Source organism: Scyliorhinus canicula, chromosome 14 (assembly GCF_902713615.1).
Source record: "Scyliorhinus canicula chromosome 14, sScyCan1.1, whole genome shotgun sequence".
Classification (NCBI taxonomy): Eukaryota; Metazoa; Chordata; class Chondrichthyes; order Carcharhiniformes; family Scyliorhinidae; genus Scyliorhinus; species Scyliorhinus canicula.
Genome location: NC_052159.1, coordinates 4,735,129 through 4,760,950, shown reverse-complemented (window position 1 = coordinate 4,760,950; position 25,822 = coordinate 4,735,129). Strand labels below are relative to the sequence as shown.

Below are 25,822 nucleotides of genomic sequence, written 5' to 3'. Positions count from 1 at the left end.
GAGTGTGGGAGAGGCATGTTCAATTGAAGTATTCAAAAGAGAATTAGATTGTTGTCTGAAAAGGAAATAGGTTCAGTTACGGGGAAAAGGCGGGGCAATGATACTAGGTGAACTGGTCATTTGGAGAGCCAGTGCAGAAAAACGGGCCGAATGGCCTCCTTTTGTGCTTTAACAATTGTGTATCTGACCCCATACTGTACTTGCCCTAGTGATGGGGACAGTGTAGAGGGAGCTTTACTCTGTATCTAACCCATGCTGTACCTGCCCTGGGAGTGTTTGATGGGGACAGTGTAGAGGGAGTTTTACTCTGTATCTAACCCTGTGCTGTACCTGTCCTGGGAGTGTTTGATGGGGACAGTGTAGAGGGAGTTTTACTCTGTATCTAACCCATGCTGTACCTGCCCAGGAAGTGAAAATGCAGAACAAGCTTAATGCTGCCTTGCTGTTGAATGTGCCGTTCCCCAGCACTAATTCACTTCAATGAACAAGTTCACAGGGATTCACGCTCTTTCCACAAGCGGGGGGCGTTCGGGGTTTTGTTTAATGTTCCGGGCACCATGCCTGAGCTGCTCAGTGTAGATGACATCGCATGAAGCTTTATCCTTCCTGTAGTTTGTTTCGGAGAGTTCACACTAAGGGGAAAAGGATATACTGAAGGGGAAGGTGAAGAGGGATTGGGGGAGGGGGGCTTGTGTTTTTATTGTTCGTGGGACGTGGGTGTCACTGACTAGGCCAGCAGTTATTGCTGATCCCCAAGTTCCCTTCAGCAAGTGGTGGTGAGCTGCCTTCTTGAATATAAAGGAGTAGCTTGCTGGGCCATTTCAAGGGAAGTGGAGGGAGCTCACGTTGTTGTGGATCTGGAGCCACATGGAGGCCGGACCGGGTAAGGTTGGTACATTCCCTTCTCTAAAAAAGATTAAGTAACCCAGATGGGTTGTCACAGCAACCTGGTAATTTCATAGTCACCATTACTGAAACTAGCCTGTCATTCCACATTTAATTCATTAATTGAATTTGAAATCCACAAGCTATCACGATGGAATATGAACTCAAGTCTCTGAAGCACTTGATCAGGCCTCTGGATTATTCCTCCAATGACGTAACTGCTCTGTTACCCTCAAACATTAACGTAGCTGTGTGAAACGCCTGGAGGAGGAGAAATTCTTTACCCGTCTCACCACAACCTTTGATCGGGTTAGTGTGTGATTAACGAAGCAATTATTTTCTCTCAGAGAGCCCTCAGTCTTTGAAACTCTCTTCCAGGGAGAGCAGTGGCGGCAAGGCATTGCATATTTTTAAGGCAGAAGTAACAATAATAATCTTTATTGTTTCACAAGTAGGCTGACATTAACACTGTGATAAAGTTACTGTGAAAATCCCCATGTCACCGCATTCCGGCGCCTGTTCGGGTACACAGAGGGAGAATTCAGAATGCCCAATTCACCTAACAAGCACATCTTTCGGGACTTGTGGGAGGAAACTGGAGCACCCGGAGGAAACCCACTCAGACACGGCGAGAACGTGCAGACTCTGCACAGACAGTGACCCAAGCTGGAAATCAAACCCGGGTCCCTGATGCTGTGAAGCAACAGCACTAAGGAATGTGCAACCATGCTGTCCATAATAGATTCTTGAATAACAAGTAGTCACATTTAATCAGGAGTAGGGGGAAATATGAAGCTGAGGACATAATCAGACGAGCCACGATCCCGTTGAATCACGGAGCAGGCGCGAGGGACTGAACGGTCTACTTCTTCTCCTAACTCAAACTCATATGTTCATATGGTAACCAACTGCCCAGAGAGACATGTTTGTCACACGTTGTTGATAATAACTGGTCTTTGCACCAGGATGAGATGGCTGCTAGAACGGGGCAATGGGGAGCAATGGATGGGGTGGGCAGGTTACTTTTGGCGGGGGGGTTATTTATTTCTTAATCTACGGGATTTAATGCCATGAGCGAACCAGAAGGGGTTTTACAGCAATCAATGATAGTTTCATCGTTGCCATAACGGAGACTAGTTTTATATTCCAGATTTATTAATGGAATCCAAATTCCATCAGTTGCTGGGATGGGATTTGAACCCACCTTCAGAGGATTAGCCTGGGCATCTGGATTACTCGTAGGGAGTTTCAGATGGCAAACTGGAACAAAGGTTTAAAGGCAAACCTCTGAAAAGGCAAACCTTTGAAAATGCACTGAACTGTCAACCTAGATGATGCACCCAAAAATAAAGAACATGTATTTTTAATGTGTTTAATGTGTTTCAGGATCTCAGCACAACTAAATAACCAACATAGAAGAGTGACTCACGAGGATAACGGGACCTCAATTTAACACCTTATCTGGGCGGCGGCCCTCTCTCAGGAGTTTTGGCCCGGGGAAATGTCAGTTCAGTATCTAATGCCGAAACAGAAAGACGGTGAAGGGACAGTTAAAGGGGTAGAATCGCTCTGCAGGTTTCCCTCATTCACAAAGCACGTTACCTGGGCGTCGTTCCCTCTAGTGGTTTCCGCGTTGCCCGGAAAGTAATAAAGGCTGTGATTATAGAGAACAGCACCCAGATCACTAGGAACCTCCACCAGTGCAGTTTAGCTGTGAAATACAGGGGCACCACCCACATCTGGAACAGTGTCACGAGCTGTGAGAGATCACAAAACACAAGTTTAACATCACACACTCACACTTGGTGCACATCTGTGTATAGGACCCAGAAGAAACAAAGAAAATAGGAGGCCATTCAGCTTTTCGAATCTGCTCTGCCATTCATTATCATAGTAAGAAGTCTTACAACACCAGGTTAAAGTCCAACAGACTTTAACCTGGTGTTGTAAGACTTCTTACTGTGCTCACCCCAGTCCAACGCCGGCATCTCCACATTCATTATCATGGCTGATCATCCAACTCAATAGCCTAATCCTCTTTCCCCCCAATATCCCTTGATCCCCTTCACCCCAAGTGCTATATCTAACCGCTTCTTGCAAATGCAGTGTTTTGGCCTCAACTGTTTTCTGTGGTAGCGAATTCCACAGGCTCACCACCCTCTGGGTGAAGAAAGTTTCCCTCATCTCAGTCCTAAATGGTCTACCTTGTATCCTCAGAATATGACCCCTAGTTCTGCCCTACCTTCAGGAACATCTTCTCAGCATCCAGTCCTGTTAAAATTTAATAGCTTCCCTGAGGTCCCCTCCCCTTCATTCTGCTGAATTCCAGCTAATACAATCCTCGCCAATTCAATCTCATTTCTGGAGATCTATCTCCTCCGTTTAGGCCAGTGTCCGAACAATGCACAAGAGCACTCGACCCTTCTGTCAGCCTGCCTGCGGTCTGTTCTATGTCTCAGCTGCACCCAAAAGATTACTCCATGCCAGTGCCCCCCCTCACTTTGAAAATATTCTACTTGCTATCTACTTGAATTTGTTATTTACTAGTTTATATTCACAAGATAATAACAGATATTTAGGTTTTCAGTGAAGCACAATGTGAGAGCCAGAAGTGTTCATAATTACACCCACTTGAACTGTGATTAAACAATTAAAGGACGCAAGTCTGTTTAAAACAGTTTAACATTAGGTTGGAGACAGCAGGTCCAAGTATGCCCTAGAGCAATTTGAAGGGACAGTGCACGAGAAGATGATAACAGTATTAAGGCATATTTCACTTTGAATCTTACAGCAGCTAAGGAATGCATTTAACTCTTTGAAAGAGCTATCCATTTCGCTTTCCTCCCCTGCTCTTTCTCCACAGCCCTGTACCTTTGCTCCCTTCAAACAATCATCCATTTCCCTTTTGAAAGTTACTATTTAATCTACTTACGCTGCCCTTTCAGGCAGTGTATTGCTGATCACAAAACTCATTGCGGAAAAATGAATTCACCTCAGACATTTGTCAATTATCTTGCATCAGTGCCCTTGTCAAGAAATGAACGGGGTAGACTACACAAAATATAGCAAAGATGCATAGGGGATTCCACAGAAGTGCAATTAGGCATTTGGTAGTACAGGACTTGATTATTGCTGAAAACAAGAGGTACATTGTCAAAGCTTTCTCGTCTTGCACTCATAGGGCAGATTCGCAAGAATACCAATTGTAAAGAGAGCAACCATTTATATTGCCTGAAAGAGGCTGTTAATTGGTTGGCAAATGAACTCTGATTGGCAGAGGCGTTGCCATGGAGAATGCACCAGGGAATTGTATAAATTGTTGTTCCCTTGACAATTGGTATTCGTGCAATCTGTCCTGATGAGTACAAGACCAAAAGCTTCGACAGCATGTCTCTTTGTTCAGCAATACGGAAGTGCAATTGTTCCTCATTATAGACTGGAGATCAAAACATTCAGTTGTGTAACAAGACTTAAAGAAATATGTAAAAAGGTACAATGGCAACAACCATAGGTTCACCCCCACCATAATGGACGGCACCTTCAAAAGGTGGAGACAGGACGAGGGGACTATGACGGTTGGGGGCATGTATACAAACTAAATTGCTAAATTGCCCTTCGTGTCCAAAATTGCCCTTCGTGATGGGTGGGATTACTGGGTTATGGGGATAGGGTGGGGGTGTGCGCTTGGGTAGGGTGCTGTTTCAAAGAGCCGGTGCAGACTCGATGGGCCGAATGGCCTCCTTCTGCACTGTAAATTCTATAAAATTCTATGACAGAGTGGCGACCCTGGAGGAACTCATGGAGAGGTTCCAGTTGCCGAGAGAATCATAGAATTTACAGGCCATTCAGCCATCGAGGCTGCACCGGCCCTCAGAAAGAGCATCCACTTAAGCCCACACCTCCACCCTATGCCTGTAATCCAGTAACCCCACCTAACCTTTTTGACACCAAGGGGCAATTTAGCATGGCCAATCCAGCTTTTCATTTCATTTTTTTCACCTCACCCGCACATCTTTGGACTGTGGGGGGAAACCGGAGCGCCCGGAGGAAGCCCCCCCCCCCCCCCCCCCCCCCCCCACACACACGGGGAGAAAGTGAAAACACCACAAACAACCTGAAATACCTACAGGTTTAAAAACTTCCTCCACAAAGAAACAATGATGTACCCCAGATACCAGGACACTCACTAGTTGAAAGACTGCTGGATGCAGATGACCTTTGGGGGGGGGAACTGTGGGGACATGTATGGGCTACTGCTGGAGGAAGTACGCTCCCCCACACTGGACGAGACACGGGGAAAAATGGGAGCAGGAACTGGGCTTAGAGAAAGGGGAAGGACTCTGGATCGAAGGGTGATCTTCACCTCCTTGCGCAGGGCTGAGCCTAACGCAGGTAAAGGTGGTGCACAGAGCGCACCTAACCAGAATTCGACCGAGCAGGCTCCTGGATCAAAGCACTGCACAGGGTGATCTTCACCTCCTTGTGCGGGGTTGAGCCGAACTCAAGTAAAAGTGGTGCACAGAGCGCACCTAACCAGAACTTGAATGAGCAGGCTCCTCCTGGAGGTGGAGGACAAATTGGCAACACCACCCAAGGCTACAAACTGGCCGTCCGACCTAGCTGCATTTCTCAGGCTGGAGGAAATAAAATCCCCATCTGCGGATCGGAAGGAGGAGTCCTTAGAACATGGAAGCCATTCACCAACTTGTTTCAAGACCTGTTCATAGCCAGCAACCGGTAGAGCAAGAAAAGGGGTGGCGGTTATGAAGATACTCCCTTCTAAATATAAGTGTTGGTCTTTGCATGGTTTTTTTTTTCCTGATAATGTATAATTTGTTGGATATAAAATATGAAAACGCAATACGGAACAATTCTAAAGAAAAAGGAAACTATCTTCCTCTGGCAGCATGATAGCACAGTGGTTAGCACTGTTATTTCAAAGCGGCAGGGTCTCAGGTTTGATTCCTGGCTTGGGTCACTGCCTGTGCGGAGTCTGCACGTTCTCCCCGTGTGTGTGGGGGGATCTCCTCCGGGTGCTCTGGTTTCTTCCCATAAGTCCCGAAAGTGCTCGTTGGGTGAATTGGGCATTCTGAATTCTCCCACAGCATACTTGAAACAGGCTCCAGAATGTGGTGACTAGGGGCTTGTCACAGTAACTTCATTGCAGTGTTCATGTAAGCCTACTTGTGACAATAATAAAAGATTATTATAAATATTCATTGACCCTGCCTCCACTGCTTATACGGCTTGGCGTGATTCATTCTTTTATAACGCTCCTGTAAAGCACCCTGGGACCTTTCACCATTTTAAAGTTGCTATTGAAATAAAAGTTATTGATGTAGCAATAAAAAAATAATTAATGCAGGATGACTGACGAGTCTGAAAATTCCAGTGGAACAACACAGGACTGGGAGAACTGTGCCACTAACTTCACACGGGTGAAGAGTGAACATCTGGGTCCCTCTTTCCACTTCTTTGCCATTTTGCCCCCAGGCCTTGGCAGCCTTGATGGAGGCAACCCTCTTGGGGCCTCTCATTAACACTGCAGTATGCATGTTATTCTCACAGTAAGAAGTCTTACAACACCAGGTTAAAATCCAACAGGTTTGTTTCAAACACTAGCTTTCGGAGTACTGCTCCTTCCTCAGGTGAGGAATCATTGGGCTGGGGCTGAAGACAGGAGTCCAGACTTAGTAAGGGTAGTAGGTTTCCTTCCTAAAAGGGTTAATCATGAACCAATCGGGTTTGTGCATCAATCCGTCAGTTTCACGGCCAATTTTGCTGCAGGAGATCCAGCCTCAAGTCTGTTCCATTATTCAATTTGATCACAGCTGTTATATGTCAATGCGCTATCAATTACATTGGGGGGGGGGGTGTCCCTGGAAAGGGAACATGCAGCGTCCCAATTGCACCTTCGACGCCTTCCGGGCCCGCTGGGCCTTGCAGGAACTTGGCCCCTTTACACACTTTAATTTGATGTTTTAAAGTTTCATTGGTGATTCACTTTTTGGTTAAGGCAGTTTCCCTTTAAGGGACTGTCCCTTTAATTTGTCTCAGTTTATTTGATTTCCTTCACTTGGTTATTTGCGTTGCTCAAAATAGCAGGACATGGGCGGGGGTGGGGGGGGGATGAGATGAGGAGTTTAAACACTGAACAAAGTCAATGAACACTCTTGGCAAAGAATGGCTGTCTTAGTTTTCATATTTGTGCTTGAACACCCTCAACCTCCTTAGTTCAACATCCATTAATAATCTTACCCAGTCCCGGCACTGGAGGAGTTCTGGAAGGGGGTGGCGAGGACGGTGTCGAGGGTGGTGGGATCCAGGGTCAAGCCAGGATGGGGACTAGCGATTTTTGGGGTTGGGGTGGAGCCGGGAGTGCAGGAGGTGAAAGAGGCCGGTGTGCTGGCCTTTGCGTCCCTAGTAGCCCGGCGAAGGATCTTGCTACAATGGAAGGATGCGAGGCCCCCAAGCGTGGAGACCTGGATCAATGACATGGCGGGTTTCATTAAGCTCGAGAAGGTCAAATTCGCCCTGAGAGGGTCGGTACAAGGGTTCTTTAGGCGGTGGCAACCCTTTCTCGACTTTCTGGCTCAACGATAGGGTACAGGGACAGTAGCAGCAGCAACCCGGGGGGGGGGGGGGTGCGGACAATGACTATGTTTGTTTATTTAATTTTAATTTATTTTTAAGTTCTTTTGTTGTTCATTGGGGTTGGGGAGTGGGGGGATGGGATACATATGGTCTGGGGGTGTTACAGTTATTATGGGTTATTTTGTTGCATTTCATTGTTTGTCGTTATGTTTTATATTTTCTGTAAAAAATTCCAATAAAAATTATATTTAAAAAAAAAAATCTTACCCAGAGACGGGAATTTCTCTCTATTTAACCTCCACATCCTTTAATCACCTTAAAGATCGGAATCCGACTATCCCATAATCTTTTAACTGCAAGGAAATGCAAACCTAGACCATGCAACCTGTCCTTATCATTTAAACTGGCTTGCGTAGTATTGTTCTGGTAAATTTGTATTAAATGGAGAGTGGGCAAAGGAGTGGCAGATAATTATAATAATAACTGCTTATTGCAAATGCAATGTTAGCATTCATGTTGAGAGGGCTGGAATATAAGAGCAAGGATGTACTTTTCAGGCTGTATAAGCCTCTGGTCAGACCCCATTTGGAGTATTGTGTGCAGTTTTGGGCCCCGTATCTAAAGAAGGATGTGCTGGCCTTGGAAAGGGTCCAGAGGAGGTTCACAAGAATGATCCCTGGAATGAAGAACTTGTCGTATGAGGAGTGGGTGAGGACTCCGCGTCTATACTCAGGAGTTTAGAAGAATGAGGGAAGGGATCCTATTGAAACTTACAGGATACTGCGACACCAGGATGGAGTGGCCTTGGACAGGATGTTTCCACTTGTAGGGAAAACTAGAAGCAAGAGGACACTGTCATGTGAGAGTACCTTTAAGAAATGATGTTTATAAATGGGTGTGTATATAAATATCTGTAGTGAGTGTACCTTTAAGAAATGGGTGTTTACTACTGCAGTGATGTCAGAGTGTGGGTGGGCTGGTTTAGCACAGGGCTAAATCGCTGGCTTTGAAAGCAGGCCCAGGCAGGCCAGCAGCACGGTTCAATTCCCGTACCAGCCTCCCCGAACAGGTGCCAGAATGTGGCGACTAGGGGCTTTTCACAGTAACTTCATTGAAGCCTACTCGTGACAATAAGCGATTTTCATTTCGCTTTTTGCTGCAGGGTGGGTTTGGTTTCATTTTAGTTTTGGAGAAGCTGCAATCACGGAAGGATGTATGTGAATCTCTGCAAGCTTATGAATGTCCATTTGCTGATTTCTACGTGGTAACTATTCTCAGTAGTGAATTTAAACCGGAGGTGCTTCTGTTAAAAGGTTTTGTTTTCAGTCTTATGGATGTTAAAATGAAAGCTCAAGGATTACTTAGTGTTGCATTCTTTGGGGGTTGTATTTGAATTAATGGTTGCTAAGATGTTCACTATATGTTTTAAAAAGATTAACTCGAGTTCATAGAATAAACATTGTTTTGCTTTAAAAAAATACTTTTCCATTTCTGCTTTACGACACCTGTAGAGTGGGCCGTGTGCTCGCCGTGTACATACAATCTATTAAAAGTTGTGGGTCAGGTGAACTCCATGATACACTTTGGGGTTCTCTAAACCCTGGCCCATAACAACAGTCTCAGACTAAAGGGACGATCCTTTAAAACAGAGATGAGGAGAAATGTCTTCAGCCAGACGGTGGTGAATCTGCAACTCTTTGCTGCAGAAAGCTGTAGAGGCCAAATCACAGTGTCACTCACCAAACCTAGGTCTATATCCTTCTGTAGCCTCCTTATGCCCTTTTCACAACTTATTGTCCTACCCATCATTGTGTCATCAGCAAATTCAGTCAGAGGGTGGTGAATCTGTGCAACTCTTTGCCGCAGAAGGCTGTAGAGGCCAAATCACAGTGTCACTCACCAAACCTAGGTCTATATCCTTCTGTAGCCTCCTTATGCCCTTTTCACAACTTATTGTCCTACCCATCATTGTGTCATCAGCAAATTCAGTGAGGGTGGTGAATCTGTGCAACTCTTTGCCGCAGAAGGCTGTAGAGGCCAAATCACAGTGTCACTCACCAAACCTAGGTCTATATCCTTCTGTAGCCTCCTTATGCCCTTTTCACAACTTATTGTCCTACCCATCATTGTGTCATCAGCAAATTCAGTCAGAGGGTGGTGAATCTGTGCAACTCTTTGCCGCAGAAGGCTATAGAGGCCAAATCACAGTGTAATTCAGTCAGAGAGAGATAGGCTCTTGATTACTAAGGGGACCAGGAGTTATGGGGAGAAGGCAGAAGAACAGGCATGAGGAACAAATCAACCATGACTGAATGGCGGAGCAGACACAATGGGCCAAGTGGCCTAATTCAGCTCCTATGTCTTATACCCTCCCAGAATTGAATGCAGTTACTCTAGATGAGGTCTAACCAGAGCTTTATACAACTAAACCCTGGCTTCCACCCCTTTGCATACCAGACCCCTCAGGGTAAAAAACTTGAATACTTGAAACTTGTACATCTGATGTGCTAACTGTAATTGTACCACATGCAAAAAAAAAAAATTCAAGTCCTCAAACAGCCTATTAAGTCGCATTCCCTGGATTTTTCCTTCAGTATCACAACCATTGCCGTCCGTGAAATAAATACACCCTTACATTGTAGGACTTGGCATGTCTCTGCTTCCACTGCACCAGAAGAATCTGTGCAACCACCAGGGTAACAATGAGAATGAGGACCATCTCCGCGTGCATCGCCTCGTGCCCACGATGTTTGGCATGCATCCGTGCATGTTCCACCCTGAAATAAAGCACAGCGTAGTAAACAGGTCAAGACCATTGGGGTGATCAAAGATCTGAACGGTGTTGTATAAATGCAAGTTTTTCTTTTCCTGCCCTCAGGCCTTCCCAAAGCACTTCACAGCCAAGGTAGTAGTTTCCTGAAGCATCAACGTTGTTTTTACAGCAAAAAGACATGCCAGTTGGCATCGTTTTAAATTGAAACCAGGCAGCTTGACTCGGATTGGTCTAAGAATGAACCAGTGAATGGCTTTCATTTTTGTTCAGCTGAAACAGGTGCAATCATAGAATCAAAGCATCCCTACAGTGCAGAAACAGCCATATGGCCCATCAAGTCTACACCGACCCTCTTGAAAGAACACTCTACACCCAGGCCTATAAGCTTTGCTAATTACTTGCAGTGCCTGCATATTCACCTTTTGCGATTCATTCACTAGGACCCCCAAGTCCTTCTGTATCTCAGAGCTCTACAATCTCACACATTTAGATAATATGCTTCTTTATTTGTCCTGCCAAAATGGGCAAGCTCACATTTTTCCACATTATATTCCATTTGCCAGATCTTTGCTCACTCACCAAACCTAGATCAATATCCTTTTGTAGCCTCCTTATGTCCTTTTCACAACTTATTGTCCTACCTATCTTTCTGTCATCAGCAAATTTAGCGACCTTCAAACCATCCAAGTCACCAATATAAATTGGAAAAGGTTGAGGTCCCGGCACTGATCCCCGAGGAACACCACTCGTTACATCTTGCCAACTAGAAAAAGATCCATTGATGCCTTTGTTTCCTAATTGCTAGCCAATCTTTTACCGATGCCAATATGTTGTTCTCTACACCACAAACTTTTATTCTCCGCAATAACCTGGGATGAGGCACCTTCTAAGTACAGTAAATCCACCACCACCTCTTTATCTACAGCACATGTTACTCCTTCAAAGAACTCCAACAAATTGGTTAAACATGGTTTCCCTTTAGAAAACCATGCTAGGGCAGCACGGTGGCCTAGTGGTTAGCATAACCGCCTCACGGCGCTGAGGTCCCAGGTTCGATCCCGGCTCTGGGTCACTGTCCGTGTGGAGTTTGCACATTCTCCCCGTGTCTGCGTGGGTTTCGCCCCCACAACCCAAAAATGTGCAGGGTAGGTGGATTGGCCACACTAAATTGCCCCTAAATAGAAAAAATAATTGGGTAATCTAAATTTTAAAAAAAATTAAAAAGGGCAGCACGGTGGCGCAGTGGTAGCACTGCTGCCTCACGGCGCCGAGGTCCCAGGTTCGATCCCGGCTCTAGGTCGATGTCTGTGTGGAGTTTGCACATTCTCCCCGTGTTTGCGTGGGTTTCGCCCCCACAACCCAAAGATGTGCAAGGTAGGTGGATTGAATACGCTAAATTGCCCCTTAATTGGAAAAAATTAATTGGGTACTCTAAATTTATAAAAAAAAAAGAAAACCATGCTGACTCTGTCGGATTACCGTGAATGTATCCAAGTGCCCGGTTGTAAAGCCTTTTACAATAACCATCACCTTTTTCTTTATAACAAGTGATAGCTAACCGGCTTATAGTTTTCTGCTTTCTGTTTCCCTCCCTCTTCAAATAAAGGAGTTATCGAATGGAACTGTCCTCAAACCTAGTAAATTTTGGGAAATTAAACCCAACACATCAACTATCTCAGAAGCCACTTCTTTTCAGACCTCACAAAATCCATCAGGGCCTGGGATTTGTCAATCCACAGTGTTAGGACACCGGACAAGACCCCAAGCTTTGTTACGATACCAGACCAGAAAGCCCAGGCAATTTTTAACTTGTAAAACTGTCAGGAAAGGATTCCTCACTCCAGAAGAAGTGATGACGACTCTGACCACAGGTACTTTTATATTAAAATAAACATTAATTTAAACACAGAATTAACCACATTATCAAAGAAACAGTTGTACAATTATCAGTTAAATAGTTCTTAAATAAAAGGAAAAACTTATGCCCTGCACCTTCACTATAAATATTCCAACCAAGCAACCCCAATACAGTTCAAATGCTACTTATAAATGAAGTTAACAAAACAGGTTTTTTTGCTGCCATTCGAGTTGAGACTTTAGAGAGAGATTCTCTAAGGAACTACCTGGAAATCCTTCTGTCTTGTTAGACTCCATGAGACCACGAAGCATAGGAGCAGAATTAGGGCACTCAGCCCACTGAGTCTGTTCCGCCATTCAATCATGGCTGACATTTTTCTCATCCCCATTCTCCTGCCTTCTCCCCATAACCTCTGATCCTCTTATTCATCAAGAACCTATCTATCTCTGTCTTAAAGACACTCAGTGATCTGGCCTCTACAGCCTTCTGCGGCAAAGAGTTCCACAGATTCACCACCCTCTGGCTGAAGACATTCCGCCTCATCTCTGTTTTAAAGGATCATCCCTTTAGTCTGAGATGGTGTCCTCTGCTTCTAGTTTTTCCTACTAGTGGAAACATCCTCTCCAAGTCCACTCTATCCAGGCCTCGTGGTACCCTGTAAGTTTCAATAAGACCCCCCTTATCCTTCTAAACTCCAATGAGTGCAGACCCAGAGTCCTCAACCATTTCCTCATACGACAAGCTCTTCATTCCAGGGATCATTCTTGTGAACTTCCTCTGGACCCTTTCCAAGGCCAGCACATCCTTCCTTAGATATCTGGGCCCAAAACTGCTCACAATACTCCAAATGGGGTCTGACCAGAGCCTTATACATCCTCAGAAGGTCATCCCTGGTCTTGTATACTAGCCCTCTCGACATCAATGCTAACATTGCATTTGCCTTCCTAACTGCTGACTGAACCTGCACGTTAACCTTAAGAGAATCGTGAACAAGGACTCCCAAGTCCCTTTGTGCTTCTGATTTCCTAAGCACCTCTCCATTTAGAAAAATTCCTCCTTCCAAAATGCATAACCTCACACGTTTCCACATTGTATTGCATTTGCCACTTCTTTGCCCACTCTCCTAGCCTGTTCTTCAAATCCTTCTGCAGCCCGCCTGCTTCCTCGATACTACCTGTCCCTCTACAGATCTTTGTATCATCTGCAAACTTAGCATCAGTGCCTTCGGTTCCTTCTTCCAGATCATTAATGTACATTGTGAAAAGTTGTGGTCCCAGCGCCGACCCGAGACACACCACTAGACTCCGGCTGCCATACTGAAAAAGACCCCTTTATCCCCACTATCTGCCTTCTGCCAGTCAGCCAATCCTCTATCCATGCCAGGATCTTACCCTTAACACCATGGGCTCTTAACTTATTTAACAGTCTCCTATGCGGCACCTTGTCAAAGGCCTTCTGGAAATCTAAATAAATCACGTCCACTGGTTCTCCTCTGTCTAACTTCCTTGTTACTTCCTCAAAGAACTCTAACAGATTTGTCAGACATGACCTCCCCTTGATGAAGCCGTGCTGACTCAGTCCTATTTTATCATGCACTTCCAAGTACTCTGCGATCTCATCTTAATAATAGACTCTAAAATCTTACCAATGACCGAAGACAGGCTAAACGGCCTATAATTTCCCGTCTTCTGCCCCCCTCCCTTCTTAAACAGCGGAGTTACGTTAGCCACTTTCCAGTCCTTTGGGACCCTTCCTGCCTCCAGTGATTCCGAAAAGATCACCACCATTTCCTCCACAATCTCCTCAGCTATATCTTATAGAACCCTGGGGTGTAGTCCATCTAGTCCAGGTGATTTATCCACCCTCAGACAGTTTCCCCAGAACCTTCTTATTGATGGTCACTGCACTCACCTTTGTCCCCTGATTCTCCTGGAGCTCTGGCATCCCACTGGTCTCTTCCACCGTGAAGATTGATGTAAAGTAACTATTCAGTTCCTCTGCCATTTCTTTGTTTCCTATTATTACTTCCCAGCCACATTTTCCAGTGATCCAATGTCTATTATTGCCTCTCTTACCTTTTATATATTAAAAAAAAAATCTCTTACCATCTTCCTTTATATTACTAGCTAGCTTGCACTCAAATCCTATGGCAAATTACTGTTCAACTTAAAATCTTCAGCATACTGCAAAACTACGGACAGACCTGGTTCCTCAGATTAATTACAAATCTACATCCTGCTAAACTGTACCATGATCTGCTTAACTAGGCCCTCTTGCATTCCAGGGAAAAACTCCAGTTGTGGCCTAACCAGCATTTTATACATTCCAGCATTACATCCTTGCTTTGATATCCAATACCTTACCCAATAAAGCAAAACATTCCATACTATTCTTGACCACCTTGTCCTTATTTCTTTGTTCTTTAGAGGGATACGGACCCAGGAAGTGTAGAAGATTTTAGTTTAGACGGGCAGCATGGTCGGCATGGGCTTGGAGAGCCGAAGGGCCTGTTCCTGTGCTGTACTTTTCTTTGTTCTTTGTCCACCTATCCAGCCACCTCCAGGACCTGTGAACATGCGCCCTAAGGTTCCTCACTTCCTTAACGTCTCTCAATAATTTCCCGTTTATTGAGTGGTCCCTCTCTTTGTTTGCCCTCCCCAAATTCATTACCTCACACTTTCCCAGATTGAACTTTATTTGCCATTTCTCTGCCCACTCAATTAAAACCACTGATATCATTCTGGAGTCGACAGCTATCCTCTTAACTATTGCCCAATGTTTACACCATCTGCAAGTTTCCCAATCATGCCTCTGTATGAACTCTACGCAGAACAATACTTGGTCACCAAAGAGGTAGGTTAGGTGGGATTAAGGGTATAGGGTAGGGAATGGACCTAGGTAGGATGCTCTTTAAAGGTGAGTGCAGACTTGATGGCCCGAAAGGCTTCCTTCTGCACTGTAAGGATTCTATACCATATTACAAGAACTTTGTTACGGTTGAGTGGGTTAAACAATCCAGAACTGGAGAGGGTACTGGTCTCTGGATTGTGATCAATGGTTTGGGTTTTGGGGGGGGGGGGGGGGGGGGGGGGGGGGGGGGGGGGGGGGGGGGTGTTGGTTAGGTTTAGGTTTTCTGACGTTGACCATGGGATTATCTTTGTATTGTTGCTGGGGTTGGTTTGGCGACCATCCTGGGCCGACATCCTCCGGCCAGGCACTTGAGAATGCTTTACGGTGGAAATGGCTGCCTCCGGGTTAAAGGTGGGTGGAAGACTCTCCAGTTGGTCACCTGGAACCCAAGGAGATTGGGGGCCCTCAGTAAAAAGGTCGATCACCTAAAGAATCGGATGTGGTGTTTTTGCAGGAGACTCATCGGTGGGTGAGGGATCAGACAGGTTGCTGAAGGGGAGGGTGAGCCAGGTCTTTCACTCAGGCTTCGACAGTAGATCCGGGGGTCAAATTGAATCAACAAACGGGTTCATTTTTCAGCAGACAAGGTGGGTGACGGACACATACAATCAGTACGTGATGGTGAAAGGGTCCTTGGCAGGTAGGTTGGTGGTATTAGTTAATGTATATGCCCCAAATTGGGACAATGCAGCATTTATTAGGAGGTTGTTGGCTTCCATTCTGGATTTGGATACATATCAACTGATTCTTTTTGGGGGGGGGGGGGGGGGGGGGGGTTAACATTATGTGCGAGATCCCAAGACAGACCGCTCTAAGCCAAGATCGTTGGTGCTCTCGGGGGTGGCAAAGCCGCTGTTAAGCATTTATGAAACAGGCGAGGGGAGGGTGTAGATCTATGGAAGTTTATGCACCCAGGGGGAGAGGAAGTCTCATTCTTCTCCCCAGTACATACTCGAGGACTGACATTTTCCAGTTAACAGATCTCTTCTCCCTTGGTTGTGGAAGGCAAGAATACTCGGCCATTGTCATCTCAGATCATGCCCCTACGTGTAGATCTGGTTCTGGAGTTGGGCCCCATTCAGTGCCCATCATGGAGTTTAGATATACGATGGTTGACGGATTTGGGGATTTGTGGGCACATGTCCAAAGCCATTGATGCGTATGTGGAATTCAAGAAGAATGATTCGGTCTCACCTCCATGCTTTGGGAGGCTTTGAAGGTGGTGACCAGAGGAGAGATTATATCATAAAAGGTGCATATGGAGTGGGAGGAAAGGTTGGAATGGCAGAGTTTGGTCGATGAAATCTTGGGGTGTACAGCAGGTACTCAAGCGACCCTTACAGAGGGTGATATAATGGAGCTATCGAGGAGTTCGGGTTCATTTTCAGACTACAAATTAAATCTGGAGGGGGAGAACCAATTTGGGGGTGTTGTCTCTTCACTTGCCCAGCTCCAGTTTCAGGTATTTGGGAGTCCGGGTGGCCCACAATTGGGCCCTGCTGCATAAATTCAATTTCGCAAATCTGGTGGACAAGGTTAAGTTTGATCTGCAACAATGAGAGAACCTTCCTCAGTGCCTGACTTGCAGAGTCCAATCAATTGTCCAAAAATTTATATTCTTCCTAGGTTTTTGTCTCAACGTCTTCCTATCTTCCTCCCCAAGTCTTTCTTTGGGAGGGTTAAGAGGGTTAATGGGCGGGCAAGACTCCGAGAGTTCAAAGAGTGATTCTTCAAAGGGTTAGGAAGTCGGGGGCCCTAACATTGCCAAATTTGCTTTATTATTATTGGGAGGCCAATGCTGAGAAGGTGCTGGGTGGTGCAGTGACCCAGATTCTGTATGGGGGCAGATAGAGTCAAGATGGTATCGGGGGTCCAGCCTGGGTGCGTTAGTAACGGTCTCGCTTTAGTTTTCTCCGGCTTGGTACTCTCAGCTACTTCAAGGATATGGGAACAATTCAGGCAGCATTTTAAACTTGCTGCCGTTTCGAGGCTCGCCCCTATCTGTGCCAATCATCTATTTGAGCCATTCAGATTGGACGCAACATTGGGAAGTGGGAGAGAGACCTGAGGCCTACAGTAGATGAGGAGGTTGGAGTGAGGCCCTTTGCTATCGGATCACCCCCTCGGTCTTGTTTTTTCTAGAGCATGTTCAGTCTTTCCTGACAGTTATAACCTCTCAGCTCTGGTATCATTGTGTGGATATTCTCTGCACCCTCTCCCAGGTCTCCATCTCCTGCTTTAATATACGAGGCTCACCTCCATCTTTCTTCTGGTGACAGGCCTGTCAGGTCAATCTGCAAGAGATGGGGAAAGGCATTAGTAACAAAGACTTGGTTAGATTCAATTGGAATTATGCACAGAAATGGCTTCAGCTTTGGGTATGATACTGGTCACATTAAGCACAGTGGTACAGATGCTGTCAGAATGAATCAACAGGCTGTAATGTTGGGCAGCATTTACACATGAACAGAAGAACTAGGAGCAGGAGTAGGCCATCTGGCCCCTCGAGCCTGCTCCGCCATTCAATGAGATCATGGCTGATCTTTTGTGGACTCAGCTCCACTTTCCAGCCCAAACACCATAACCCTTAATCCCTTCATTCTTCAAAAAACTATCTTTATCTTAAAAACATTTAAAGAAGGAGCCTCAACCGCTTCACTGGCAAGGAATTCCATAGATTCACAACCCTTTGGGTGAGAAAGTTCCTCCTAAACTAAGTCCTCAATCTACTTCCCCTTATTTTGAGGCTATGCCCCCTAGTTCTGCTTTCACCCGCCAGTGGAAACAACCTGCCCGCATCTATCCTATCTATTCCCTTCATAATTTTATATGTTTCTAGAAGATTCCTCCCCGCATCATTCTAAATTCCAATGAGTACAGTCCCAGTTTACTCAACCTCTCCTCGTAATCCAACTCCTTCAGCTGTGGGATTAACCTAGTGAATCTCCTCTGCACACCCTCCAGCGCCAGTACGTCCTTTCTCAGGTAAGGTGACCAAAACTGAACACAATACTCCAGGTGTGGCCTCACTAACACCTTATACAATTGCAGCATAACCACCCTAGTCTTAAACTCCATCCCTCTAGCAATGAAGGACTAAATTCCATTCCCTTTCTTAATCACCTGTTGTACCTGTAAACCAACTTTTTGCGACTCATGCACTAGCACACCCAGGTCTCTCTTTCACGAATTACTCCCGCCGTGGCAATCAGCAAACATCCTAGTGAAGTACCCGTCTCATAGAAACCTATAAAATTCTAACAGGACTAGACAGGGTAGATGCAGGAAGAATGTTCCCAATGGTGGATATGCCCAGAACCAGTCTGCGGATACGGGGTAAACCATTTAAGACAGAGATGAGGAGAAATTTCTTCACCCAGAGTGGTGAGCCTGTAGAATGTGTTACCACAGGGAGTAGTTGAGTCCAAAACATTGTACGTTTTCAAGAAGCAGGGCTGGTTTAGCTCAGTGGGCTAGACAGCTGGTTTATGATGCAGAACAAGGCCAGCAGCGAGGGTTCAATTCCGTACCAGCTTACCTGAACAGGCGCAGGAATGTGGCGACTAGGGGCTTTTCACAGTAACTTCATACTTTTGACAATAAAAGGTTATTATTATATAGCACTTAGGACGAGGGTTTAACCCTCTGCTCTAAAGAATTAAGCACCTCAGTGCTGTACTGAGGGAATGCAGCACCGGTCAGCGATGTTGTCTGATGGGCGAAAGGTAGACCGAGGCCGAGTTGGATGGTAACGATCCTTCATCTCTAATCAAAGTAGGGAGATTCTGTATAACCCTTATTTAAGTGGCCCAGTCAATGTTCAGCCTCTCAATTAATGCTACCAAACCAATTAGTTACTCAATTGTAGCATCTTCCCGTGTACAACATGGCTACCACATTTGTCTACACAAGAGTCCGTACACTTTTAAAATTGAGCTTATTATTGACTCTGGGGATGTGGTGGTTACTGGCAAGATCTGCATTTATTGTCCGTGTCTTGAGATAAAGATGGTGGGCCGCCTTCTTCAACCACTGCAACCCACATGGTTAAGGCACTCCCACAACAATTCCGATATTACAACTGTGGCTGGAGAGGGTGGGACTGTCTCACGAAGGGAGACTGGGCAAACTGGGCCTGTATTCCCTAGAGTTTCAAAGAATGAGGGGTGATCTCACTGAAACCTAAAAAATACTTCAGACAGCGTATATACAGGCAAGATGTTTCCCTTGGTTGGAGAGTCGAGAATCAGGGGGCACAATTTCAAAATAAGGGGTAAGATACTTAGGGCCGAGATTAGGAGAAATTTCTTTACACAGAGGGTTGTGAACCTTTGGACTTTTCTACCCCAGAGGGCTATGGTAGCTCAGTCAATAAGGGTGTTTAAAGCAGCGATTGAGAGATTTCAGATTAACAATAGCGTAAAGGGTTATGGAAATAGTGGGTGGAAAAGGCATCGTAGTGTCCAATCAGCTAGGGTCGTAATGAATGACGGAGCAGGTGCGATGGGCAGAATGGCCTTCTCCTGTTCCTAAAGGAATTCCAGCTCAGTTGGCTGGACGGCTGGTTTGTGAGCCGGAGCAATGTCAACAATTCCAATGCCGGCTGGGGTTATCCATGAAGGTCCTGCCTTCTTAACCTTGCCCCTCATCTGAGGTGTGGTGACCCTTATGTTAAACCGCCACCAGTCAGCTCTCTCAAAAAAGGGAGGGCAGTATATGGTCCTTGGGGACGGTGGCAACTTTCACGTTTGGACACCCAGAGATGGCGAGGCACACTATAGAAAGGCAAATTATGGACCTTGGCCAAGCAACAATAAAGTGATTAAATCGGATGTTCGGAGTGACATGACGCAACACAAATTCCTTTAATCTTGTGTTCAAATCTTAGAATCCATCATTGCACTTAGCAATCCAAGGGGATAGAGTTATCTGGACTTGTAATTCTATAGCATCTTTCAGAATTTCAACACGCCCCAAAACTCTTTACAGCCAAAGGGAGCACTGCAGAAATATGTTTTGAAATGTAGTCACTACTGCAATGTAGGAAGTGTGGCAAGCTATTCCCACATAAGGTCCAAATGGTAATGTGATAATGTTTTTAGTGGTGTTGTTTCAGGTATAGATATTGAACTAGGGCACGGCCTTCCCCTCAAAATAATATTTCACACAACACCATAAGACACAGGAGCAGGAATAGGCCACTCAGCCCATCGAATCTGCTCCACCATTCAATGAGATCACGGCTGATCTGATATAATCCTCATCTCCACTTTCCACCTTATCCCCATAACCCTGGATTCCCTCACTCATTAAAAATCTGTCTCTCAGCCTTGAACATAATTAATGACCCAGCCTCTACAGCTGTCTGCGTTAAACAATTCCACAGATTCACTACCCCCAGAGAAAACATTCCTCCTCATCTCTATCGTAAATGGCAAACGTCTTATTCTTTGATTATGTCCTCTGGTCCTAGACTCTTCCACAAGAGGAAACACCTGCCTGACAGGGCAGACAGGTCCGTGATTTAATGCCTCATTCACAAGATGGCACCTCAAACTGTACAGCGCTGCCTCAATACTGTATCAGAGTGGCAACCTAGATTTTTGTGCTCGTCTCTGGAGAGGGACTTGACCCCACAACCCCCTGACTCAAGAGTTAAGAATGCTACCTGTAAGGTTCACATGGAAACATCACACCCATGCCTCCTGTCCTTTCAGCGCAGCTACAAAATTTTCAACTAAAACCTGAAACCAAGAATGTAGTTCTTTCTTTAAGAAGGGTCGCAAGGATAATCCAGGGAACTACGGGCCAGTAAGCCTTACGCCAGTGGTGGGGAAATTACCGGAGAGAATTCTTTGAGACAGGATCTACTCCCATTTGGAAGTAAGTGGACGTATTAGCGAGAGGCAGCACGGTTTTGTGAAGGAGAGGTTGTGTCTCACTAACTTGATAGTGTTTTTCGAGGAGGTCACAAAAATGATTGATGCAGGTAGGGCAGTGGATGTTGTCTATATGGACTTCAGTAAGGCCTTTGACAAGGTCCCTCATGGCAGCCTGGTACAAAAGGTGACGTCACACAGGATCAGAGGTGATCTGGCAAGATGGATACAGAACTGGCTAGGTCATAGAAGACAGAGAGTAGTAATGGAAGGGTGCTTTCTGATTGGAGGGCTGTGACTAGTGGTGTTCTGCAGGGATCAGTGCTGGGAGCTTTGCTGATTTGGAGGAAAATGTAACTGGTCTGATTAGTAAGTTTGCAGACGACATAAAGGTTGGTGGAATTGCGGATACCGATGCGGACTGTCAGAGGATACAGCAGGGTTTAGATCGTTTGGAGACTTGGGCGGAGAGATGGCAGATGGAGTTTAATCCGGACAAATGTGAGGTAATACACTTTGGAAGGTCTAATACAGGGAAGGGAATATACAGTGAATGGTAGAACCCTGAGAGTATTGGCAGAGGGATCTTGATGTACAGGTCCACAGGTCACTGAATGGGGCACCGCAGGTGGAGAAGGTAGTCAAGAAGGCATACGGCATGCTTGCCTTCATTGGCCGGGGCATTGAGTATAAGAATTGGCAAGTCATGTTGTACAGTAGCTGTATAGAACCTTAATTAGGCCACACTTGAAGTATAGTTTTCAATTCTGGTCACCACACTACCAGAAGGATGTGGAGGCTTTAGAGAGGGTGCAGAAGCGATTTACCAGGATGTTGCCTGGTATGGAGGGCATTAGCTATGAGGAGCGTTTGAATAAATTCAGTTTGTTCTCACTGGAACGACGGAGATTGAGGGGCGACCTGATAGAGGTTTACAAAATTATTAAGGGCATAGACAGGGTGGATAGTCAGAGACTTTTTCCCTGGGCAGAGGGGTCAATTACTTGGGGGCATAGGTTTAAGGTGCGAGGGGCAAGGTTTAGAGGAGATGTACGAGGCAAGTTTTTTTTTTTGTTTTTTTTTTTACACAGAGGGTAGTGGGTGCCTGGAACTCGCTGCCAGAGGAGGTGGTGGAAGAAGGAACGATAGTGACATTTAAGGGGATTCTTGACAAATACATGAATAGGATGGGAATAGAGGGGTACGGACCCAGGAAGTGTTGAAGATTTTAGTTCAGACGGGCAGCAGGGTCGGCACAGGCTTGGAGGGCCGAAGGGCCTGTTCCTGTGCTGTACTTTTCTTTGTTCTCTTTGTTCTAATATCAGATTCAGTCATGGCCAATCAGGTCACCCTGGCTGTATGCAATGTAAATGTTGTTTCCCAGTCATACCATTTGCAAACATTTAAGCCCCCGGGAAAGAGTTGAGAATCATTTATTTTTTGCCCAACTTGTATTGCACCTGTTAGAATCATAGAAATGTTACTGCACAGAAGGAGGCCCCATCTTGTTCATGCCACCCCGAGGACACCCAGATGTCCTTTGTAACCACACCACCCTGCACCTGGTCCATAGCCCTGTGTCTTACAGCACCCTGCACCTGGTCCATAGCCCTGTGTCATACAGCACCCTGCACCCGGTCCATAGCCCTGTGTCTTACAGCACCCTGCACCTGGCCCATAGCCCTGTGTCTTACTGCACCCTGCACCTGGTCCATAGCCCTGTGTCTTACAGCACCCTGCACCTGGTCCATAGCCCTGTGTCTTACTGCACCCTGCACCTGGTCCATAGCCCTGTGTCTTACTGCACCCTGCACCTGGTCCATAGCCCTGTGTCTTACAGCACCCTGCACCCGGTCCATAGCCCTGTGTCTTACAGCACCCTGCACCCAGTCCATAGCCCTGTGTCTTACAGCACCCTGCACCCGGTCCACAGCCCTATGTCTTACAGCACCCTGTACCCGGTCCATAGCCCTGTCTTACACCACCCTGCACCCGGTCCACAGCCCTGTGTCTTACAGCACCCTGCACCCGGTCCATAGCCCTGTGTCTTACAGCACTTAAGGTGCAGATCCAGGTACTTTTTTAAAAAAGAGTTTAGGGTCTCTGCCTCCACCACCAACTCGGGCAGCGAATTGCAGACTCCTGCTACCCTGTGTTAATAAATTCCTCCTCATGTCCCCTCTGTACTTTCTGCCTCTTACCTTGAATCTATGTCCCCTGGTTCTAGAATTTTCCACCAAGGGAAACAATTCTGTCACCTATCTCTTTCCTTCATAACTTTGTACAGCTCAATTCAGTCACCCCTCAGCCTTCTTTGTTAAATAACCCCAATCTATCCAATCCATCCTTGTAGCTGTCCTTTCCAGCCATGGCAACATTCTTGTAAACCTCCTCTGCACTCTCTCCAGAGTAATAACGTCCTTCCTGTAATGTGGTGACCAGAACTGCCCACAATACTCCAGTGGTGGCCCCACCAGTGTTTTATACAATTCCTTACTTTATATCCTTACTTTTATATTTTATTCCTCTGCCAATGAAAGAGAGCATTCCATATGCTTTCTGTTTCTCCCAAAATTAAGCAGCAATTTAGCATGGCAAGTCCACCGACCTGCACATCTTTGGGTTGTAGCCATGCAGACATGGGAGAATGTGCAAACTCCACATGGTCAGTGACCTGGGCCCCAGTACTGTGAGGCAGGAGAGCTAACCATTGCACCACCGGGTCACCCTCGTATGCTTCCTTAATAATCTCGTCTACTTGAACTGCTGCCTTTAGGGACCTGTGTACCTGTGCATCAAGATCTCTCACTTTATCTAGCCCTCTTAATATATTCCCACTTATTTGTAACTCCCTACAACTGTTTGACGTTCACACCACAGAGTGCCAAGCCATGGTTATCTCCTGCAAGAGAGGATCTAACCTTCACCCCTTGACATTCAATGGCATTACCATTCCTGAATCCCTCACAATCAATACCCTGGGGGTTACCATTGACCAGAAACTGAATTGGACTAGTCATATTAATACAGTGGCTACCAGGGCAGGTCAAAGGCTAGGTCAAAGGCGAGTAACACACCTCCTGACCCCACCAAAGCCTGTCCACCATCTACAAGGTAAAGTCAGAGTGTAATGGAATACTCTCCACTTGCCTGGATTAATGCGGCTCTCAACAACACTCAAGAGGCTCGACACTATTCAGGACAAAGCAGCACGTTTCCTCAGCTGATGCATCGGAACCCTACTAGCTTTCTCCCCATATTCATAACAAACCTGGGACCTCGGCGCCGTGAGGCAGCAATGCCAACCACTGCGCCACCGTGCTGCCCTAGTTATATTGGACAGAACCAAAACATACGAACGTGGTTTGTGTGCACGCCCCCCCCCCCCCCCCCCCCCCCCCCAGCAACGTTCACACACATCTTCTACCCTCTCAAAGAGCCGGCTCATCCTCGTCCTTGTAAGGTGTGCTCTATATACCACCTTCAGCTGCATCTGCCCCAACCTCGTACACGAGATGGAGGCGTTCACCCTCTGGAGCACCTCACACCAAAACCCCTCCTCCATACCCTCTCCCAACTCTATCTCCCACTTTGCCTTGATCCCTTCTAGTGGCACCTTCTCCTCCTGCAAAATAGCCCCGTAAACCGCCGATATTACCCCCTTCTCCAGTCCCCCTGTCATCAGCACCTCCTCCAGCAAAGATTGCGATAGTCTTAGTCGTGTTTTTTTGTGTGTGCTTTTGTTGTTACGTTATACTGTGCAACATCAGCGCTTTTGTTGATATCCTGTTTATATAAATTAAAATTTTCAATAATTTTTTTCTAAATGATCTGGGTGACTTTTTATTCACAGGTTGTTGGCGTCATTGTCTGGGCCAGCATTTATTGCCCATCCCCAATTGCCCGGAGATGGGCAATAAACAGCAAAGCTCATGTCCCAAGAAAGAAAAAGAACTTTCTCATCACCCCTACCAGGCAGGATCAAACAGAACATATACAGGAACATTGTCGGCACAGAATGTTTTCAAAATTAATTTACAGGATGTGGGAGTTGCTGACAAGGTCGGTATTTATTGCCCAATTCCTCTAGTTCAGAGGGCATTTGAAAGTCAACCACATTGCTGTGGGTCTGGAGTCACATGTAGGCCAGACTGGGTAAGGACGGCAGATTTCCTTCCCTAAAGGATATTAGTGAACCAGATGGTTTTTTTTTAAAACAATTGTTTCATCATTCGACTTTTAATTCCAGATTTTCAAAAATCAAATTCAAATTTCACCATCTGCTGGGTGAGATCTGAACCCGGGTCCCCAGATCATGCCCCAGGCCTCTGGATTACTAGTTTAGTGATAAAACCACTGCACCACGGCCTCCCCAGAACGCTACAATCTTTAAACGGTGCTAGTTTATAGAGCACAGTGGGGACGGGGGATTTATTCCATGATACTACAAATTCATTCATTATACAGGAAGTCCTTTGGGATTGCTCGAAAGAGCTGACAATGTGTTATGCAGTTCCTACCTTGGGGTGTTGGTGCCAATATGATTCATCGCTTTTAACAGTGAAACCATCATGAACTATAGGAATTAAACATTCACCCGAGACGCCATCCAGAGGTTTTGGAGTACAAACAGATGGTTGGCTTTTGTACACGGGTAAAATTATTAAAATATTGAACAGATAAAACAGTCCGGCAGGTTTCAGCTGAGGCTTAGCAACAGCACTCGCTTCGGAATCAGAAGATTGCAGATTCAAATCAGAAATCTGCAAATTCAAATCGGAGATTTGCAGATTCAAATCAGAGACTTGGAACTGCTGTCTTTCAGACAAGAGGTCTCTATGCTGATGGGATGACCTGAGGTTACTATAGAAATGCAAGTCTGTCTTAAGTTTTCTTTTTAAGAGCCAAGCATTTAACCTCTGC

General features: G+C 45.9%; 1 protein-coding gene across 1 annotated transcript in view; it reads right to left on the bottom strand.

Annotated features, from left to right (window-relative positions):
- LOC119977271 (RING finger protein 121) overlaps positions 1-25,822 on the bottom strand; it is a 66,329-nt gene that overhangs the window by 31,472 nt on the left and 9,035 nt on the right. Inside the window, exons 2-4 of the mRNA XM_038818011.1 lie at positions 17,277-17,314; positions 10,115-10,256; positions 2,488-2,642 (exon numbers count right to left, since the gene is read on the bottom strand). Of these exons, the coding sequence (XP_038673939.1) occupies positions 2,488-2,642; positions 10,115-10,256; positions 17,277-17,314 (335 nt within the window). The remainder of the gene's footprint in view (positions 1-2,487; positions 2,643-10,114; positions 10,257-17,276; positions 17,315-25,822) is intronic.